Source organism: Lynx canadensis, chromosome A3 (assembly GCF_007474595.2).
Source record: "Lynx canadensis isolate LIC74 chromosome A3, mLynCan4.pri.v2, whole genome shotgun sequence".
Classification (NCBI taxonomy): Eukaryota; Metazoa; Chordata; class Mammalia; order Carnivora; family Felidae; genus Lynx; species Lynx canadensis.
In genome coordinates, this window is record NC_044305.1 from 5507957 (window position 1) to 5528517 (window position 20561).

The 20561-nt window shown below is 42.5% G+C and overlaps 1 protein-coding gene and 1 non-coding gene across 2 annotated transcripts; both read right to left on the reverse strand.

Annotated features, from left to right (window-relative positions):
- Positions 1–4392: 4392 nt before the first annotated feature.
- SPO11 (SPO11 initiator of meiotic double stranded breaks) lies at positions 4393–16897 on the reverse strand. The gene is made up of 13 exons (XM_030308949.1): positions 16767–16897; positions 14482–14595; positions 13117–13205; positions 12633–12699; positions 12302–12410; positions 11664–11750; positions 10923–10959; positions 10486–10595; positions 8954–9053; positions 8602–8639; positions 7588–7664; positions 5293–5404; positions 4393–4573 (listed from the first exon to the last, which is right to left on the reverse strand). The coding sequence occupies exons 1-13, from the start codon at positions 16895–16897 to the stop codon at positions 4454–4456; spliced, it is 1191 nt and encodes a 396-aa protein (XP_030164809.1). The 3' UTR covers positions 4393–4453.
- A 2830-nt stretch (positions 16898–19727) lies between these two features.
- On the reverse strand, positions 19728–19861 carry LOC115511407. The gene has a single exon (XR_003968050.1). It is a non-coding gene; the product is annotated as a U4 spliceosomal RNA (small nuclear RNA).
- Positions 19862–20561: the final 700 nt, after the last annotated feature.

Sequence of the window (20561 nt, forward strand, 5' to 3'; positions counted from 1 at the left end):
TGGGGTACCTTTTGTAAAGTTGTGCTGCCTGGGCCTCCCTCTCAGAGATTTCTGATTTAGTTGATCTGTGGTGGCACAGGGGGTTAATAGTTTTTATAAGCTTCCCAAGTGATCCTAAGGAGCAGACAAGATTGAGAACCTCTAGTCTAGATCGTGATAATAAGAGCTCTTTATCTCCTATAATTTCCAGAGCAGCCCTATAAAGTAAGTACTGTAATCCCATTTTATAGAAAGGAAAGTGAGGCTGAGCGAAGCAACCTCCTTGTCAAGACATCATACAGCCGTTAAGCAGCAGAGCCAGTGAAGCCTGTCTGGTACCGAAGTCCCCCAGCATAATCTTGGAATCATCTCTGACAAGTACTCCCTCCTCAAGGACACCTCTCCTCATTCTTTCCCAAATGGATCATCTCATACCATCGCTTCTTGAGGACTGCTTCTCATATTCTGCCTCATAAAACGGCAGGCATTTGCCTCGTCTTGCTTGCTAGACTTTAAACTGTGTCTCACTCCCGTGCGTATCCTTTGCAGCACCAAGCTCTCAGTGTCTTACACACAGCTGGCGTGAAATCAGCGTTTGTTGAATTCTATTTCCCACACCTGAGGAATACTCCAGAAACCTCTATCACGATACAGAGTCTTGCACAATCCTGGTGCTTCATCATATTTTTAAAACGATCTTTCTGCTGTTTCGGGGGAACTAATTGACAAGCTGCTTTTGCATCGACCACCCGGGGAAGAATAAAAGCATGTGCACGCAAATGGAGCAACAGCGAACATTCCTTGACTTTTCTAAAGTGTCATTCCAACAGTTTACGGGAATTATCTCATTTAGTCCTCACAATGAGACTACGGGGATATTATTCTTGTTATCTCCAATTCGCCGTTGACAAAACCAAGGCCAGCCACACAAGAAGCGAGTAGAAGGGGGAGCTGAGATGCAAGCCGCGTGCCCCCCAAATCCGACTCTGCAGATGGCAGATAGCAGCAAATCACTGCCACTAGCAGTGGCATCTTTTCCACTGGCAACAAGAAGGGGGATCAAAACAATCTAAAAGCAGGGATAGAATTATCGAGCCATAAAGTATAGGCAAAACATCATTAAAAATGAAACAATTAAAATTAAATTTCAGCTATGGCTATCATTCACATTGGTAAACACTTGCGCGGTTATTACACAAAACAGGCTTTATGAAGGACCACACAGTTTAGATTACATTTCTAGGTGAATACAAACTAAACAGGCTTATGATTTTAGTATCAATTCCTTTTCATTTAAGGTGACCTTTAATTTTGAAATTTAATTATGGATTTTTTTTCATGTTTGTTTATGTTTGAGAGAGAGCGCGCACGCGCAGGCAGGAGAGGGGCAGAGAGAGAGGGAGACCCAGAATCCGAAGCGGGCTCCAGGCTCCGAACTGTCAGCACAGAGCCCGACGGGGGGCTCGAACTCAAGAACCGCAAGATCCTGACCTGAGTCGAAGTTGGACGCTTGACCGGCTGAGCCACCCAGGCGCCCCTGATTATAAAGTTCTAATGTGTTGTTTAAGGTTTTGTAAACAGCTCGGTTGCCAAGAAGCACAAAGTGCAGCTTCACAAGGAATCGGAAGCATCCAGAGCTGATGACACAGAATGAATTTTTGTCAAGTAGTACTCAGCCTCACACAGGAATCTTCGTGGTTTCCTCAACTTCTTTTGTCGCGTCTCAGACTCTTCTGCTCCATTCCTTCAAACGCTGACTTGAAGATATTTTAAAGAAACATCCATCCAAAAGAGTGGAAGGATCTGAGAGAACAGTAGAGTTTCTGCCAGCAGAGGACGCCCTTGGCTCGTGTTTACAGGACTGTTCCCCCGGGGTAACAGATTTTACCGGTGCACAAAAGTCCAAACAGAAGTAATGTTTCTCGATACTTTACTGCAAAAACATTCTGTTGCAAATATCTTTTAGTGCACATGTACATGTGGTTTAGCTTTGAGAGCAACCGTTCTTTTCGGCACCAATAAACAGGTGTCTACATCCAACAGTTCAACTGAGATGCTCTCATTAAAGGAAGGAAGTCATAGATGGAAATCCCAGAATGATTTTGCTTATTCTGCAGAAACTGCAATATTCTCTCCTCCCATTTTCTTTTCCCAAATAACTGAAAATTATTTTAAGTAAATTTCCAATCATAAACTTGAAATGACTGTAATTGTCTAAACTGAATGTATCTGCAAGCCCCTTTCAAATTTATTTTCCAACTTTTTTAAAGTTTACTTATTTTGAGAGAGAGAGAGCATGAATGTGCAGGGAAAGGGCAGAGGGAAAGGCAGAGAGAGAGAGAGAGAGAGAGAGAGAGAGAGAGAGAGAGAGAGAGAGAGAATCACAAGCAGGCTCCGCACTGTCGGCGTGGAGCCCGACATGGGGCTCCACCTCACAAACCGCAAGATCACGACCTGAGCCGACATCAAGAGTTGTCCACTTAATCGACTGAGCCACCCAGGCGCCCCTATTTTCAAACTTTAATTAGACTACTGTAGATGTTTCATTCCTTGATAGTCTATCCGAACAAATCCAGACATCGTGCAGCTTGACCATGTATTTCTAGGTTAGTAATGTTCTCCTTTACACGACATGTCAAAGTTCAGCGATATGAGATGTAAAGGAAGGAAGTAGGGTATAAATTCAAAGCAAAATTTGTGATTTATAAAAATGTCTTTACAATTTGCGATAGTCTCACAAGTCAGTTTGGTAGCCTCACAGAATATTCTCAAAATGAAATACCTGGTTCTGAGGCGACCAGGGAAAATCACATGATTTTTGACATTACAGGCTTGGCATCAGGAGGACCTGACCTGGCCCCCAGCCAACAAGAACTGTGGACCCTCTCCGAGCAGCGTGCACACTCGTGCTCCACACGTGGAGCCCTTCACATGTACTGGTGTCGTGATGAGAGCAGGAGCCTCGGAGCCAGACTCTGGCGTTAGGTCCCAGCTCTGCTGCTTAGTCGTTGTGTGACTTTGGGAAAAGCTATGAGCATCTCTGTACCTTTGTTCTCTTATCTGTAAAGTGGGGCTGATAAAAGTACCTAGCTCATAGAGTTTCTGTGAAGATGACGTTAATGTTCAAAAGCACCTAGAAAAATACCTGGTGCGTCAGTGCTATACAAGTACTTAATTTTATTATATTACCTCATTTAATATGTACCAGAACCTCTTGAGTAGGGCCAGCTTCGTGGGTGTGCAGTCACGCAGGCCCCAAGGGCGCTTTAATTCCCTGCTGCTGATAACTTTTGAACGAGGACCCTACAATTACATTTTGCCCGGGGCCCCACATATTCGGTAGCTGGTCCTACTCTTGAGGTAAACAGTGTCACTGTCCCCTCTCTGCCATGTCCTGGCTATGTGTCCCGGGAGAAGCAACATCCCCCGTGTTCTCACCTGTAAACTACAGATGTAATTAACTACAGACCTGACGGGGCTCTTGGAAGCCTTAAGTAAGATCACGTGTAAGCAGTGATCAGCACATGTAAGTTCTCAGAAATGGTGTCTACTACTATCATCGATAAAACATCATCACTTGATAAAATCACCAACATTTCTGTTCTCCTACAAATCTATATTCTTGCTTATAATTACAAGCAGTTCTTCAATACAGGGAAAAGCTTGCTGAAAGTAGAGAATAAAGTCATAAAACCCAACTCTGGAAAAATTAAGATAGGGTTAGGAGGGGAGAAGATCAAATCTTTACTGTCACAGAGAGAGCTTATTAAAATTCGAGGCTTCTGCAAATCTTGAACATGTTCTATGTTTCATAAACACGGGCTACAGGAGAAGTCAGGGGACTTGATTTGGGGTGAGAACGGATAAAGCCCTGGAGAAATTTTCAAACAAATTATTACTAATAAGAGGCATACTCAGAAACGAAATTAAGTGCTTCGGTCTGCATCAACCCAAATATTTATTCATAATAAATTTTACCACTTTCACAAGTGAATGAATGGGCTATAGCCCCTACACCAGGAAGGAAAAAGAAAAAACAAAACAAAACAAAAAGCAGCTAAAAAGGAAATGCCGGACACTGTGATTCATTTGCAACCTCTCAAATCTAGGTTATTATTTGTTTTGATACTGAAAAGATACTTTGTGCCCTAACATTAGTCGTACTGTAGAAAGTAAATAAGGTATCTCTGTAGACCTTGATGACATGTACACATTTTTTTTCAAGTAAAATTTAAAAGTCAAAATAACTTCTATTTCTTTTATAATTTACTTTAGAACATAAGATAGAACTCAATCTCTACAGAGAAGGCCAAAACAAAGACTTCTAGAGAAAACTGTTTTGACAAAAAATATAACTAACGTAAAATTATTTTACCTCTACAGAGTTAAGAATATACATTCTTTCCACAACAGTATCTACTACTGAAAACTAATGAAAAGCCTCTTGGAATCACAAGGTATATTCTGATACGTTTTATATCCATCCTCCAAATTTTAATTTGTTAGGTAAGTACACTCTGGAAAGGTAATCTGATGAAAGGAAGGTCAAAGCTTGAATTTCTGCCTTCATTTTAGAGTCCGCCATTATTTCCATCTGCCAATAAAAGTAAAGTACAGCCGTAACAGGGTCCCGTGTGACACTTCTGTTGACTCAAACTAGTAAGTCTAGACTTGTTTTATTCTCCAAAACCGTGGGCAATAGCTTTCGAATCAGCCAGAATATTCCAGAGCTGTCACAGCAAAAAATGTCAGAAGAATACCCAGTATGGCTGTGTGTGATAACTAGGAATGGTCTGGGGTCTTTCTGATTTCTTTCTCTTCTTCCCCCACATCCCCATAAGCTATGGTAAAGCCATAGACAATGGGTATATAACTATGATGAGGATAAATAGATCAGCTCCATCCAGCTGATCTTATCTATTGGCATTCCTAATTCAGTGTTTCAACAACCATTTACCGCCACACAACACCTATGCTAGCGTTGGTAATATAAAATTTCAAGGAGGATATTTTCAACGTTTATTTATTTTTGGGACAGAGAGAGACAGAGCATGAACGGGGGAGGGGCAGAGAGAGAGGGAGACACAGAATCGGAAACAGGCTCCAGGCTCTGAGCCATCAGCCCAGAGCCTGACGCGGGGCTCGAACTCACGGACCGCGAGATCGTGACCTGGCTGAAGTCGGACGCTTAACCGACTGCGCCACCCAGGCGCCCCTCAAGGAGGATATTTTCAAAATATTATGTGAATAGCCACTATGGAAGTTAAAGGCAATAAAACATACAACACTTGAACTTTAGAAAAAAAAACCTACTTCTTTTCTCCAAAATGGTTGGCAAGTAACATAAGGTCTTTTCAGGACACTGTCCAGTTTCATCTGGTCCCGTTTTGTCAGTGGAATTAAAGAATCTCTAGGTATATTTAATCTGGAAAAATATATGAAAAAAATCAGCAAAAACAAAGTGTTCCTATAACTTGAAAAACACATATTTGTTTGCATTTATTATACTATTTCAAGAAACTCTAAAATAACAGAGAAGCAAGTTATTTTAAATTCGGAATTTGGGGGATCTGGCATGTCCTAGACCAGCAAGTATTCGGGTTCACAGTGGAAGTCTGCTCTAAATTGTTTTTCTTCACATCACACTCACACGACAGTGAGAAGAAGAACACAGACACTGGTTACAGACCCTAACGCCAACAGCGCTCACATCAAGTGTGTGGACACCAGTGTGGATCCCAGAGCACTACGGCCTTGAAGCAGTGAGCTATTTAATGTGTGTGGCCAGCAGCAAGATTCACTGTGGGATCTTAGGCTCCACTGAGCGCTTCATTCTTTGCCATTCATCGAGAATTTTCTGGGCCAAGGAAGTTAGTCTATCACTCACTTCTTTTCACATGTGTGCACACACACACACGCGCGCATCTAGTTTTAAATTTTCGAGAAGTAGGTTGTAATTTTTTTTCTCGGTGTGTGTTTTAAAAACAGAACATGAGGAGTCCAGGATTTATGGTATAGACTAACTTTTGAAGTGACAAATCCTGGATTTCCCAGAAGAGCTCCAGTTTCAAACAGTCGTTTTCAATGTCCCCACAATTATGATCATTTGCCAATGGCAGCTCCCGGATAGGGTGACAATTTGATTAGAAAGGGGGGCCTAGAGGATTTCCCATGAAGCTGTTTACATAGCTATCACATTTTTCCCCTTACTTCGTTGTACATTTATTTGGAGTGGCTTTGAGGGCACTGATGGAATTTAGGAGACGCAGCTACGGTTTCTGCAAGGCCTTCACCTTAGTAATTATCAGATCATTTGTCCTGAATTCGTTCAGAAAGCTTTTCATACAGGCAGATCACCCCGAAGGGATTTTGACCATACACGTACACCAAACTGAACAAAACTTTGAGTCACTGGAGTGTAACTATTCAAAAATCAAAAACTGAATGTTTTATGCCCTCATTTTTGAAGAAGTGGCAATCACCCAAAACCTGTTCGTGTTCCAAACTTAGGAAATAAGGAGCAGTTACCAAGGTTTGCCCACTGCTTAAAGAAATCCGATAAACATGTTCTCAAGTTCATTCATGCCGGCCAATTAAAACAATAAAATATTTTTAAATATCACATTAAGCAGAGATGAATAAAAGTGATGATGTCCTATGCTGAGGGACAGGCGGGCTCTTCCTCTCCAGGGAAAACAATTAACCTATCCAGAGGGCAGTCAACGTCTTAAAAATGTGCATACCCTTTGACCCAGCAATTCTGGGAATTCAGCCTTCGGGAGTAAGGGACTAATTAAAGATGTGGGCAGAGATTCAGTTACAGCAGGGTCCATCAAAGCACTATTTATCAGATTATTTGGAAACCACCCAAATGTCTGACTATGAGGCACTGGCTGAATAAACACTGGTACATCCAGAATTGGAACTCAGTAATGGAGGACATTAAAATGAGGTCACGGAACTGTATTTATTGATACGGAAAAGTGATTTCATTGTGTTGTTGTGTGAAAAGAGAAGATTACAAAATAACAGGGTATGATCCCATTTTTGTGAAAAAGTGATGGCTATGTACAGAGAGCAATAATAACGTACAAGGGTGAATAATAACGTACAGATGAACGAACACCGTTCATCTGTAGGTGATTTTTATCTTGTTACATAATGACATTTTTCCTATAGTGAACATGTTATGTTCAACTCGCCAAAATTGAGGCTCCCAAACTTTAAGTAATCTTAAAATGAGATTTTCTTATGAAATTAAAAAATTTACATCTATGGTAAAATGGATTCAGGTGCAACCAATGATGTTGTCAATTATTACCATTTAACTACATGCGATGTCTTATACTTTCTGAGTATAAAAATGCCACAAAATCTCTTAACCATAAAGGTAAAACAAAAAATATGTTCCAGCTGAGAGTTCAATTAACCAAATTCATTGAAGTTTTAGAAATTGAAACAGACATGGTGACTTTAACTCCTGATTCTCTAATCCTGAGTCACAGCGAACAACATAAAGACGACACACGAAGAGCTTTTTAGGCTCGTTGTTACATATTATGATGAGTCATCATTTCAAACACCCTGATTTTACTAAAACCATCTAACCGTTTAATATCAGAAGGGAGGAGACCAAGCCATCTAATAGCTGGAACTGTGAGATTATGGGCTTCAAAAGACATCGCCTAAAATAAAGAACAAAAGTACATTGGGTGAGGCTAAAATGCAGAAAGCTGGCATACTTGTTTGTGTAGCCTAATTTTTTACACATTAAGAAAGACGAGTACTAAAGACTTCACATGCCCCGAGCCTATGGAACTAAGGAAATCACCAAGAGTTTTGCTAAACTGGGCTTTCAGTGAAGGTTTTAAAACTGCTCTAGTATTTCCACATTGCTTTTATATAAAGTGAAACCATAAATAACCTCTCTGACCTGCATTTATTGTTGTTTGTGGTTCTATATTTTAACATCTTGCTTCACTATCCCTTTTATCTCAATATGTAGGTCATATACGTCAGGGATACTCCACATGCATACCAGTGGTTCCCAAACTTTATCATGCAACAGAATCACTTGGGGCCCAACCCTAGACATTCCAATTCAGGAGGCCTGGATGGGGACTGAGATACGCATTTCTAGCAAGTTCCCCGGTAATGCTAACACTGCTTGTCTGGGACCGTACATTGAGAACCACTGATATATGGTAGCTGGGGACTCCGGGGGTGGAATTTGGGGATGTTTTCATTTTACCATCTGGTGGGAGTGAAGGGAATGGGCAACGTCAGAATTCAAGGCTGTATATAACTTCCAGAGTTTATTTGGCAATGAGACGTTGTTGTTACGGTGAGGCCCACAGTCACTAGAACAGGCTGGGAGAGCGGGAGATAATAAGGCCTCTTGCCCACAGCTAATCCCATTCTGTCATCTGTGGTCACGTTTGGCATGCCAGAAGCTGGAATCACAGCCACTGAAACAGAATGGCCTCAGACTAGGAGAGTAGCTCCCCTGTACATTTTGGGGGTCCTCAGCTAACAAGGGGCCAATACGTGGATACAACAATCACTCTGATGACTATGAACTACCTCAACAGTAGGAGAGGAAAAATACTTCTCTCTACTCACCATAGATCCATACTTATAGATGCACATTATTTCTATGCCTGTTAAAAGAAAGTTACCTTTACAATTAGTTTCTTTGTATACTGCAGGTTAGATCATCATCAACGCTATATGTAACATCTATAATTCTTATTTTCACAGATACTACCAATAAAAAACTTACAGTTTGGCTTGCTGTGGCAAAAATAGCAAGAAATTGCCTCACGTGATTAGAGTCATTAATTTTACTCTAATAACCGTATTCTTTTACAATAATCTACGGAAGTGTTCTAAGAGCAGAAGAGCACAACTATGAATATTGTAAACAGGATTTAGTTAAGACAACTGCTTCCAATCATCCCCAACGATAAGTCACCATGTGGGTCGGCGTCCACAAGAGTGAAAACAGGAATGTGAAACGTATCCCACAGCTTCTTGACTAAAAGTCTCGTGTTCAGATCAGGTACCCCCTTTCCCTAAAAGATTGAAATGACGCAACTTTAGTTCCAGCAGAAGAAAATGACAAAATCTTTTCCTTATTTTATTAATGATTTAAAAGTTAAAAAGTTAGAGTACTTTAAATTTCAGGTGGAAGACTGGTGTAGACTGTGAAAAAAATGCAGTCTACACAACAGAGGGAAAAAGGCCCACGTACGTTCCTAACTATGACTCTACTATCCCAGTCCTGGGAAATAATCCTAAGGCAACATTTCGGCAGAAACAGGAATAATAACAAGTCGGACACATATAAAGATGTTCACTGAGGTCTTATTCAAGATGACAAAAACTACCGCGAGTAGCCGAAACAGGTAACAACAGGGACACGGGGAGGCAGCGCTGCACACACCTCACGCTGCCTTAGTCCAGCAGGTGTCATGGATTACGCCAGTTTTGGTTTTTTTTTAAGTTGACTCATTTTTGAGAGAGAGAGAGAGAGAAAGTGAGCAGGGGAGAGTCAGAGAGAGAGAGAGAGAGAGAGACAGAGAGAATCCCAAGCAGGCTCTGCAGTGTCAGCACAGAGCCCTACACAGGGCTCGAACCCATGAACCCCGAGATCATGACCTGAGCTTAACTCAAGGGTTGAACACTCAACTGACTGAGCCACCCGGGGGGCCCTGATTATACCAGTTTCATCAACTTCTCCCACACTACCCTGTAGCAGGAAGCTTACCACCCTCTGCTAACTGATGCCTGTGGCCACCTGTGTGTCATCTCAATGTATACTTCTGCGTTCTCAGTCATTTGGGGCGCATATATATATGTATGCATATATATGTATATAGAATTAGGCTCCCTTTGATGGAATTAATGCAATTACATGATATGCAAACCCACGGGAGGCAGAACAGAGCAGCTCTTGTGCGTTCAGTCCTCTCTTCCCCGAAGCCCCAGTGTTACCATATCACAGTTGACGCCAGCGGTGGTAGGGGAACGGCGAGTAGGTGACTGAGAGCCTGTGTAAACTCGCTGTGATATTGGAAAATCACTGGTATTTAAGAACTGGGAGCACCACCTTGCTTTTAGTCAGATTTGAGGATGCTTAAATAAACACACTGGGGTGCACCTGGGTGGCTCAGGTCCCCATCTCATGGTTGGTGCGTTCCAGCCCCACGTGGGGCTCTGGGCTGACAGCTCGGAGCCTGAAGCCTGCTTCGGAGTCTGTGTCTCCCTCTCTCTCTGCCCCTCCCCCACTCATGCTCTGTCTCTCTCAGAAATAAACATTGAAAAAATCTTTTAAAAAATGAAAAAAAAAATAAACACCTTGGAAATTTTTACTCTACAACCATAAAAGATACACCATATTGCTGACAGAACATTGAGCAAGCCGCACAGATGTTATAAACCCCTCTGGCCAGTCCCCAAAGTAGCGTGCTAGCCTTGGAATTGAGGTCAAGGTAGGTAACATACCGTAACCATAATGCACGGAGACATCCTGTTGCAAAAGTTGTCATCCAGGAGTCGCTGAAAGGTCGCATCTTTTTCCACAATTAACAGAAATTTTGCATCTGTAATTATATCTGTGACATTAAGGCTGATAATTTGAAGGCAGGAGTATTGCAATTTAATCAACTTAATAATGATGCCACATAAATCCATTCAAAAGCAGCTATAGATACAGTATTTTCCTTTTTACCCTCAACTATATAGGCCTATTCACATATTTAGATATCTGTCTCTCCTACTAGTTGGGGATCTCCTAAAAGAATCGTAAAGCAGAAACCATGTGTGTTCATCTTGACCACGATAGGGTCTAGCTTGATGGTTACACATTATGAAGGCTTGGTCTATCGAATGAATGAATGAATGCTCTATGAGCTTAACTAGTTTCCCCACTCAAAGGATACTTCGAATACCTTGAATATTAGATGGCACGGCAACAGCCTAAATAACAAAACAAGATAGCTTTTATTTTAAATAAAAAGCAAGTATAACCACATTCAAAAAATTTATCACAGAAGCCCTACATTTTCATTTTCCTCTGGATATACCAGGCATCAGAGGTTTACTCCTCAGAAAAGAAACAGTAGGAAACAGATATACTCCTCAGTAAGAAAACAGACACGCCACTCAAACTACTTCCTTGCAGGTGAGAATCTTGGAAGCTTTGTGGAGATCTGGCTTAGGCAGCAGAAAGGGATGAAATTTAAGGCCTCCTTCTCTTAGAGCGCATGAGTGTCGTCTTGTGTGTTTCTAGACTGCTGTGCATGCTAGTGCTGTGGGCTTTCTAGGTGCCCAAGCCTAACAAATAGTTTAGCATTAAAGGTATCAATTTCAGAACCAGAAAACTGTGTAAAGATTACATAAAGAATCATGCTAAGATAGCCAAGCTACGTTCTACCTGAAAACAAAGGTATATTTTTTTTGAAGGAAAGCGTATCTTTGTTTATTTCACTATGACATTGGACAATTGGCGTATTCTGAAACTATGTAATGTGCAGGCCCAGAAAGCATATGGCTACTCACCATTCAGTTTTATTTGAAAATCTTAAACTCCAAACTACATAAGAAAGCAGGAAATAAAGCACATTTCAAAAACAAAGGATCTGCAAGGGAGTTAAAGCATGTGAAAACATCAATATGCTTACTGTTGTACCACAGGTACAGTGCACTTTGGTTCCGTCTTCCTCGATATACCTTAAGTTGCCAGCAATTAAACCTTTTGACGTGGATGACTGAAAAAATAATAGCCATACTTGAACACTTTTTCACTAACATATTTTATACTGCTAAGTCAATCCTCATGCTCACCCACCTGACTACATGTGTTTTAGCTCTGATTGGAATTTAAGACGTGAAGGAGAAAATACATAAGGTGTTTAGGCATAAAAAATATTTAGTAATTCACCTGTTTTGGTCCATTCATCCAAGGAAATATATTGAGAGTCGATCATTTAAATTCATAGTGAGAAAAATATAGTACCAAATAATATCAGAAAAAGGCACAGATTACATTTATTTTTCTATTATAATTTTACACAAACTTTTATTTTTTTAAGTTTATTTACTTATTTTGAGAGGGGGAGGGACAGCGAGAGAGGGAGAGAGAGAATCCCAAACAGGTTCCATGCTGTCAGCACAGAGCCTGACATGGGGCTCGATCCCACAACCAGTGAGATCATGACCTGAGCTGATACCAAGAGCTGGACGCTTAACCAACTGAGCCACCCAGTGCCCCGCAAATCTTCTATTTAAAAAAAAAAGTTTTGTATTTAATGGTACTTACTATATGTAGACTCATCCTCGGCACTTTTAACATACAAGAAATGTCGTTGATAATATTGTCCACAACCGTCTGGTTACCAAAAAGTTGGCTGTCAGTATAATATATGTCTCTATGAAAATTAAATATATATTTTTAATTAGCCATGTTCTCTTTGGAGTATTGGAGTATTATTTGCAGGAAGCCTTAATTGGATGAAACACAACATATAAAGAAAGTAATTTTTTACCCACAGTAGACTGTGGCTCTTATGTACCATTTCAAAACATAATAGGAGTTAATCTAAACTAACTCTCACATTGTGTCTTAGCAATTTACCAAAACAAGTATTTACCTTTTGGTTGCGTGAGTGTTGCTCTGTACCAATTTATAAATTATGGACAATATTTTAAGAATGAGAGCTGCAAGATAAGATGCAACAAACAAGTTACTCATCATTTCTCTTATTAATTCAAAACATACTGCTATCAAAGATTTCAACTGCCCCCTGTCACTATCCATGACATTAAAAAAACTGTCATTCCAAAATAGAAGTATTGAATACAGAATAATAATTTCCTGAAGGATCAGATAAAATGAATTGCTCTCTGAACAGCAAAACCAAGAGAACACTTTTTCACTGATTCATGTACCTTGTAAATCTATTTGGAAATTATAATCTATTTCCATGGTTATTGGCAATGCTAGCTTCGGTAACTCTACTTCAGGTGTAAGGGTGGTCTATGAAAGAACAACTAAAATTATTCAACTAGGAACAACTGAAACCCAGAAAACAACCAAACTTATTTATGACTAAAAGCTAAGAAAGATTAATTTACCAAAATTTTTAACTGATTTTGGTGAATCACTTTTGATTTTTCTCCTGGTACAATGAGGGACCATCTGAAGACCCACAGAATCTTCAAACCTGTCATTTTGTTGAAAGGTAATAAAATAAAAAAAAAAAATAATTAACTTCTAATCACCAAACAATATACACTTAGTGTCCTCTTCGCACATAATCTAAATCTTTATTTCTTCTCAGCAGAAGCTTTAGGACAACTTCATTTATAACCTTAGAGAATTCCAGGTGTTAATTAGGTAATTAGCTTTGCGACACACAGGGGTACTAAAATAAAGTGTTTAAAATACGTGAATTAAGTACCTTAAGTATAATGTGTGTATTTCTTTCCTGGGAAGACATCAACTGTATGTAAACTATTTTCAAATATTTCACAATTTTATTAGCATTTTTGCTTATTTTGCCCATTTAATAATTTTGCTCAATTTAACAAGTTTTGAAATATTGTATTCCTGATTTATCTCCAAAGTTACACTAAATGAAATGACAATTTGTGTTAGGTGGTTACACTGAACTGCCAGGCCTGTCCTAAAGGTGGCAGAAGGGCACCAGGCAAATAGGCCAGGTCTCCGCTGCTTCTGGACTCGATGAAACCTCTCTTGCAAAATGATGTAGAATGTGATTCAGAAGTTTACAGTTTGTATTAATTAATGACTGTAAACGAGCATTTAGTGAGTAAGGGGACCCCAAATTACTTTTATTCTGTTTCTGTAACCCTTATGAGAGCTACTACAGTGCTTTTTGCTATTTAGATTCTACAGGCTGAGCCCCTGAAAAAAAAAAACAAGCTATGTGAGTAGGTCAGAAGGCTTTGACAAAATTGTTTGCTCATTTTAACCTCTCGGACACGTGACTTAGCAGGGGGGAGATCAACCAGGAGGAAGAGCCTCTGAAGTGTGCTCTATGTTCCAGATACATTTATTTTCATTTCAGTATCAGGATTGGTTGTAGCTCCCCTGAGCAAGCAGTTCACTTTTACAGTATTTTTGCAGAATCCCCCTGGTGGTGTTTCCCGGCTTTGAGTGCTAGAAAAGCTTAGATCCAAGTTTGGAGCCTATTTTTAGCAGGACTGAAAGACTTCATCATATGCGTTTTGACTTCTAGCCTCTTTTGGTGCTTCCTTCATGGTTCCTAGCATTGTTTCCCTTTGCCTTACCTTCCACTCTACTTCTGGTTTAAATGACCTGCCTACGACGTACGTGTTTTTGTAAGCACCCTTAAATCCTTCCAGGAAGGGTAAACGCGGTAAAAAGAATGAAACCGGACTAGAACTCTAACTCGAATAAATTAAAATAATGACATAGATAACTGTATTTAAAAATTAAAAAGGCAACATGCCCACTTTATATTTTCCCAGCTTGATCTGTTGTCTATTGTGAACACGGGAGCTTTATTTCTTGCCAGGCTGGTGATGACGTCTTGAATAACACTTTCTATAGATGCAAGAACCTCAGAACTGAAACAAGAAACATATTATGATTCAATCTTAATTCTAAATTAGGCCTTTTACAACATGTACCATTCCCCCAGATCAACACTAAAGTAAGTTCTTGTCTCCTTGATTGTTTTTTAAGACTAGGTAATTTCCCCTCTATACCGCTCTCTCCCGCTTTTGACATCAGCATTGCATTAAAACAACTGTATGGATAGCGGTTACTTACAGAGAAATTTCATTTGCTTGTAATTTTACTTCCCAAATAGTTACAACTGAACTAAAATCTCCCTTTTAGACAGTGTTAATGACTAGACAATAGAATTTATAAATATATTTTACATCTCGTCATATTAACCTACTTAAATCCAAACTCGTTGGCTTGAAATACTGCTGATAACTGTTTTAATTAAAAATGATGGAATATTGGCTTTGAGTTGAATTTCTTCCCCAAAAAATGCAATGCAAAAACATTCCAAAAGCAATATTTGTTGTAGCACATCGCCCTGATTGATCTCATGCCTTAAATCTGCCCTTTTGAATTTTAGTGATAGAAAGAGAAAAAAGTTTAATCACTACCATGAAAAGACTTGGCAAAACCATTACACCACTTTACAGCAAAATATTAAGACTTAGCCCAGTTTTCTGTGAGCTGACTTTTAATTTCACAAGCCATCAGCTTCAAAAAATGTCGTTCAGTTATAAATACCATTAGCGTGCTGCCTAAGAAGGGAGATCAGATTAAATGTAGAAAATGGGCAAAATGTAGAATGTTCTAGTTTCCACAGAAACTTCAAAGCTTGCTTTGAAAATGCACAAATCAGAAAGTAAGTTTCAAAAGAATCAGTATTTTCTAACATGGGGAGAGAAAAACGGACTCACATATCTCATTCATCTTTCCAGTTTGGGGAAAAAAAAAGTTGCAAGATTAACACTGTGACAAACCTGAAAATACAATTAGATTACTTTACATCGGAACCGTAAACACGGGACTTCCGTGCCCTCCTTCCCCTCACCCTCATCACTTCTCTCCCAAACTAGTTTCATAAAAATTGGTTTGCTTGTAGGTATTCCACTTTTGTTGTTGTTCGTTTTGTTTTGTTCTGTTTTTCTTTTGGTAGTCGGTTTAGTCTCAAAAATACGCCGGTAATTTGTTTAGGCTGAAAAACTTTGCGGAGGGGGGCCTGGACGGCTCAGTGGGTTAAGACTCTGACTCTTGATTTCGGCTGGGGTGGTAACCTCATGCTTCATGGGATCTACCCGTGCGGTGGGATCTGCGTTGCCAGCATCGAGCCTGCTCGGGACTCTCTCTCCCTCTCTCTCTGCCCCTCCCCCTCCTCTCAAAACAAGTAAACATCGAAAAACAAAAACAAAACAAACTTTGCCAATAAACCAGAAAAGCCGACCTAGGAAAAGAACAACAGAGCATTTTAGGCAAAAACGATCCAGAACATAGTCTCTATAGTTCATTCCAAGTTGAGTAGCTGGAGACGCTCCGTAATGATTTCATCAACACCTCACGCTAACCAACTAAGCCAAGCCGCCAACTGCTTTGATTTTCATTGAGGCGCGAACATCCCCTCCACTTCCAAGTTAAGTAAATCCTTGTCGTAGCGTAAACACCTTCTCGTTCACTTTGCTAAAACCCCCTAATTGAGCGGCAACTCCCAACATTCATGTTCCCTTTCTCTTCCCCACCCCCACCTCCACCCCCACAATCCTGAAAGCTTTTTAGGTTAAAATGCTCTCCAAAAAAAAAAAAAAAAAAAAAAAAAAAATTTTTTTTCCTAACAAAGACAAAGCCAAAGTTTAGGTCAGCCTAAACTCCTCGAATACAGAGAATCTTAGGAAACCTGCGAGCCTAGCTGTGGGGACGCTCCTGGAACATTCTAGATGGCGAACATTCTAGAAAACAAGGGGGGAGGGGCTCTGTCACGAGCTTTTTTGAGTTCAAAATGAGAGCTGAGAGCCGAGGAGATGGAGCGCTGCCGAAGGACTTCTGTCAGGGTTCATGGGTGGCCTGTGAAAGAGGTCGTCCTGCGGCCTCAACACCTCAGCATCTCAAGGGAGAAGGGAAGGGGCACCAGCCACGTCCCTCCGGAGCGCCTCACGCCCCCACCCCGGGGCGACTGGGGACCCCCGGGGACCCCGCTGCTAACCGCCCGGCCTGCGCGCCCCGCAAGGAGCCCTTCTACCTCGAGGCCAGGCGCGTCCCCCCGTCCGCGGGCTCCCCACCGCCTCTCCTCAGGGCGGCCAGCAGCGAAGCCCTGTGTTGGTCCAAAACCTCGAAGAACGAAGCCTCAGGCCCCACCGGCGCAAAGGCCATGGCGGCCGACAGCGACAGTAAGCGCCAAGGCAGGAACCCCACCAGCGCCCGCGACGGCCCTCCCTGGTGCTTGCTGCGCATGCTCCCTGGCGGCGCGTGCCCTTGGTTGGCTTGCTGGCTGGGACTGCGCATGCGCACTGCCCAGGCAGGCGTGTAACGACTCTCGCATGCGCATAACGACTCTCACCGAGTTGAATTCGCAGGCGAGCAGGGCTCGATCGGGTGCGGTCCCACCTCGGGAGGCAAAGTGATGGGCCCGGTAGGGACCCGTGTTTGGACTGTTGGACCCGGTTTTCCTTGAAATGGATTTATGGGTTATTTGGGGGGAGGGTGGTATCTAGGGAAAATCGTACCAGCAGTTTTCATTAAAAGAAATAGTGCTAGGCACTGGGTTCAGCTGTGATCAGGGCAAACAAATCTCCTGGCCTTACTAACATTCATAGAGCAGCCTCTTTCTTAATTCTCCTAACCATCCCAGGAGGTTCCTGATGTGGTCATGGCGCTTTAGCAGGCGAGGAGGGAGTGAGGTTCACAGCTCAGTCGGGCTATGGTAACATCCCAGCTCGATCACTTGCAAGGATCGCCAGGTTTAGCAAATTGAAATACAGGACGCTCCGTTAAATCTGAATTTCAGATAAACAACAAATACTTTTTTTTTTTTTTTTAAAGGATAACTACGTCCCATGCCATCTTTGGGACATACTCTTACTAAAAGTTTTCCGACATCCAGTATTTCATCTAGCAATCCTCACATTGGACCACACCCTTGCCTGGCAGATTGGAGATTGGTGAGTTGTGTCTCTCCCCCCCCCCATCCCCCCACCCTCTTGAAACCTTTGAGCAGAAGGACTCTTGATTCAGGGGGAATGGTGCCTTTGAGAGAGAGGACTATGGGGAGAGACCCTAAAGCAAGGTAGGTCCCAGGCCTCTGGGGGCCTGGTCCTACATGGATGGGAGCCTGAGGGCTTTGCCACGGAAGAGCCACCTGACGGCAGGCCCGCTCCAGAAAACACTTTATTCCCTCACTTGCTGGGTATTTGATAGTTTTGAAACTAAAACTGCTTTGCTGTCAGAAATGACAATGAACCCCCTCTGTTCATAATGGGCACTGAACTGAGGGCCTTTGTTATTCTTATTATCACAAATACTTCCTTACTGCCTGCCCTGAGCTAGGAATTGTCGGGAACTGAGGACACTGCTGTGAACAAGGCAGGCAGAGTCCTTGCCCTTTGGGCGCTCACCATCTAAGGAGAGGATAAATAAGTGAACGTTGAGTAATCAAGTTGGCAGGGTGCGTTGAAATCAACAACGCTAAGAGGTAAAAATCATTACCCCCATTTCACTGAGGAAGAAACCGAGGTTTGGGGAGCCATCAGTTTGTGCAAGATTGCACTCTGATATGTAACAGGGGTGAGAGCGAAATCGTGACCCCGAATTCAAGCTTTTTATCATGGGGACAGGAGGCACCACTACAGGTCTGGCTGGGGAATGTGTAGTGTAATTTGTAGAGGCTTCTCTGGTGATAGAATTACCCCTCTGGCCTCAGTTTTCTCCACTTTGAGATGAGGGCGGTGCCACAGGTGGGCTCTAATTTATCATCCCCAAACTAGGAAGAAACAAAAGGCCTTTGAAGGGAGAGGGCAAGTCAGTGACACCAGCTAGGCTTGTCTGCTGGGAAGTGCCTCTCTCCTGGGACTAGAACCATCTGTCCAGCTGTCTCTGGCTCTCGTGAGGACAGGCCGTTCTGTATCACAGAGCGCTAGGCTCAGCCAGGAGCCGGCGGCCTCACCAGATCTATGAAAAGTCCTGAGCTGGGCAGGGGCACGGGGAGGGGAGGGGATCGACACGGAGAAGGGAACAACCCATAATAAACTTGGCATTCCTGCAGGGAGAAACCACAAGGGGCAGACTTGAAAGGCCTCGCTGCGTTCCCACCGCGGCAGACCAAAGCGGGAGGCCTTAGCTGTCTTTGCAGGAGACTTTCAGGTATCCAGCCTGCACTCGGGCGACTTGCCCTGTGCCCACCACCTCCACATCAAAGTCACCTAGCCCAGCCCCGGGGCCCTGCGAGGAAACCAGAAGAACAGATTCCGCCCCTAGCAACGGATCGCAAATGAAACCGGGCAAATGCCCTTTGTGCTTTGCGGGGCAGTCTTGGTATGGGGTTCTGCCTACCTGCTGGCCAGCTGTGCTCGGCACAGGGACAGAGAAGGGTCACAAAGCCGCACTCAAGCTGCTCTTGGATACACCCTACTGGTGGGCCTTTCCTCCGAACCCAGCCTGACATCCGGAAGCTTGTCTGAGGGCCAGAACCTCCGAGTGGGCTGTAAAGGAGCATTATTTAAGTTAGGCACAATGATTGTAGGGAAGGATGGGGAGGCCTTTCTAGCAAAGTGGACAGGAGACGATGCCCCACTTGTTACGTTTAAGCAAGGTGGCTTCTTCAGCAGCTGTAAGTGGACTTTAACATCATATAGAGTGTTGAGGGAAAAAAAAGTAAATACCACAATAATGTCTTTATTTGGGGGGCTTTATCAGGTGTTTTTATTTTATATGTATGGGTTTTTTTTGCTTTTAAAAAAATTATAAGAAGGATATATGCTTTTCGTAAAATGTTTACATAATTCAGAAATTACAAAATGAGAAGGGTTTTCTTTTTTTTATTTTTTTTATTAAATTTTTTTTTAACGTTTATTTATTTTTGAGACAGAGACAGAGCATGAACGGGGGAGGGTCAGAGAGAGAGAGGGAGGCACAGAATCTGAAACAGGCTCCAGGCTCTGAGCTGTCAGCACAGAGCCTGACGTGGGGCTCGAACTCACGAACCGTGAGATCATGACCTGAGCCGAAGTCGGACACTTAACCGACTGAGCCACCCAGGCATCCCTGAGAACGGTTTTCAATTAGCAATCATTGCGCCTTGGATAAACATCATTGGCTACAATACTGCCCCCGCACAGAGCCTGAAGGTATGAGATGAAAGTGAAAGGAAGCCCCTCTCCCAGCATCTACTCACTGCGGTACCTTCATTTGTCCTACTCCGCACTCTGCCCTCCTCCAGACCCTGGAAGGATTCCTTCTCGCCCCGGGGGCCTTTGCACATGCTCTCTAGCAGTTTGGAATGTTTTGTCTTCTTTCTCTCCTACTCTCCGCCCTCCCTCCCCTAAAGCCAGCTTTGCTAATTCTCCTGTATCCTTCAGATCTCCGTCTAGATCTCCCTGGACCACCCCCAAGTCTTGACCCTTGGTGCCCCCTGTCTCCACATGCCTGCATTCCTCTACCCTGTCAACCCCAGGGACTGAGCTCATCCGGTACCCCACAGTCCCACTGTGCCTGGCACACAGAAGGCACTCTGCAGTATTTGTGGAGCGAATGAATGAATGACCCCTTGCGGGATTCTGTCTGTTATCTGCTTGTAGTATTTCTGTACATCTTTCTGCACATGCCCACATAAGCATCGTTTTTTATATGAATAAGACCCTACATTCTCCTGGGATTCTGCCACCGGCCATAATAATAACTGCGGTTTGCTGATGCTCAGACCCTGAGCTGAACTCCATGCACGAAATCTCATTTACTGCCTTTCATTGTATGGGGAGAAAGTCGAGGCTCAAAGAAGTACAATCCGAACTCCTGGCTTCACAGAGAGGCATCTGGCAAAGCT

Bases quoted from the DNA above. Each gene is read 5' to 3' on its own strand.
- SPO11 (XM_030308949.1), bottom strand. From the start codon at position 16,897: ATGGCCTTTGCGCCGGTGGGGCCTGAGGCTTCGTTCTTCGAGGTTTTG. The intron at 9,054-10,485 runs GTATGTTACCTA...TCAATCTTTTAG, and splicing joins CTCCGTGCATTATGGTTACG to GGAAAGGGGGTACCTGATCT. The intron at 4,574-5,292 runs GTAGGTTTTTTT...TTTTATTGGCAG, and splicing joins AACCATTTTGGAGAAAAGAA to ATGGAAATAATGGCGGACTC.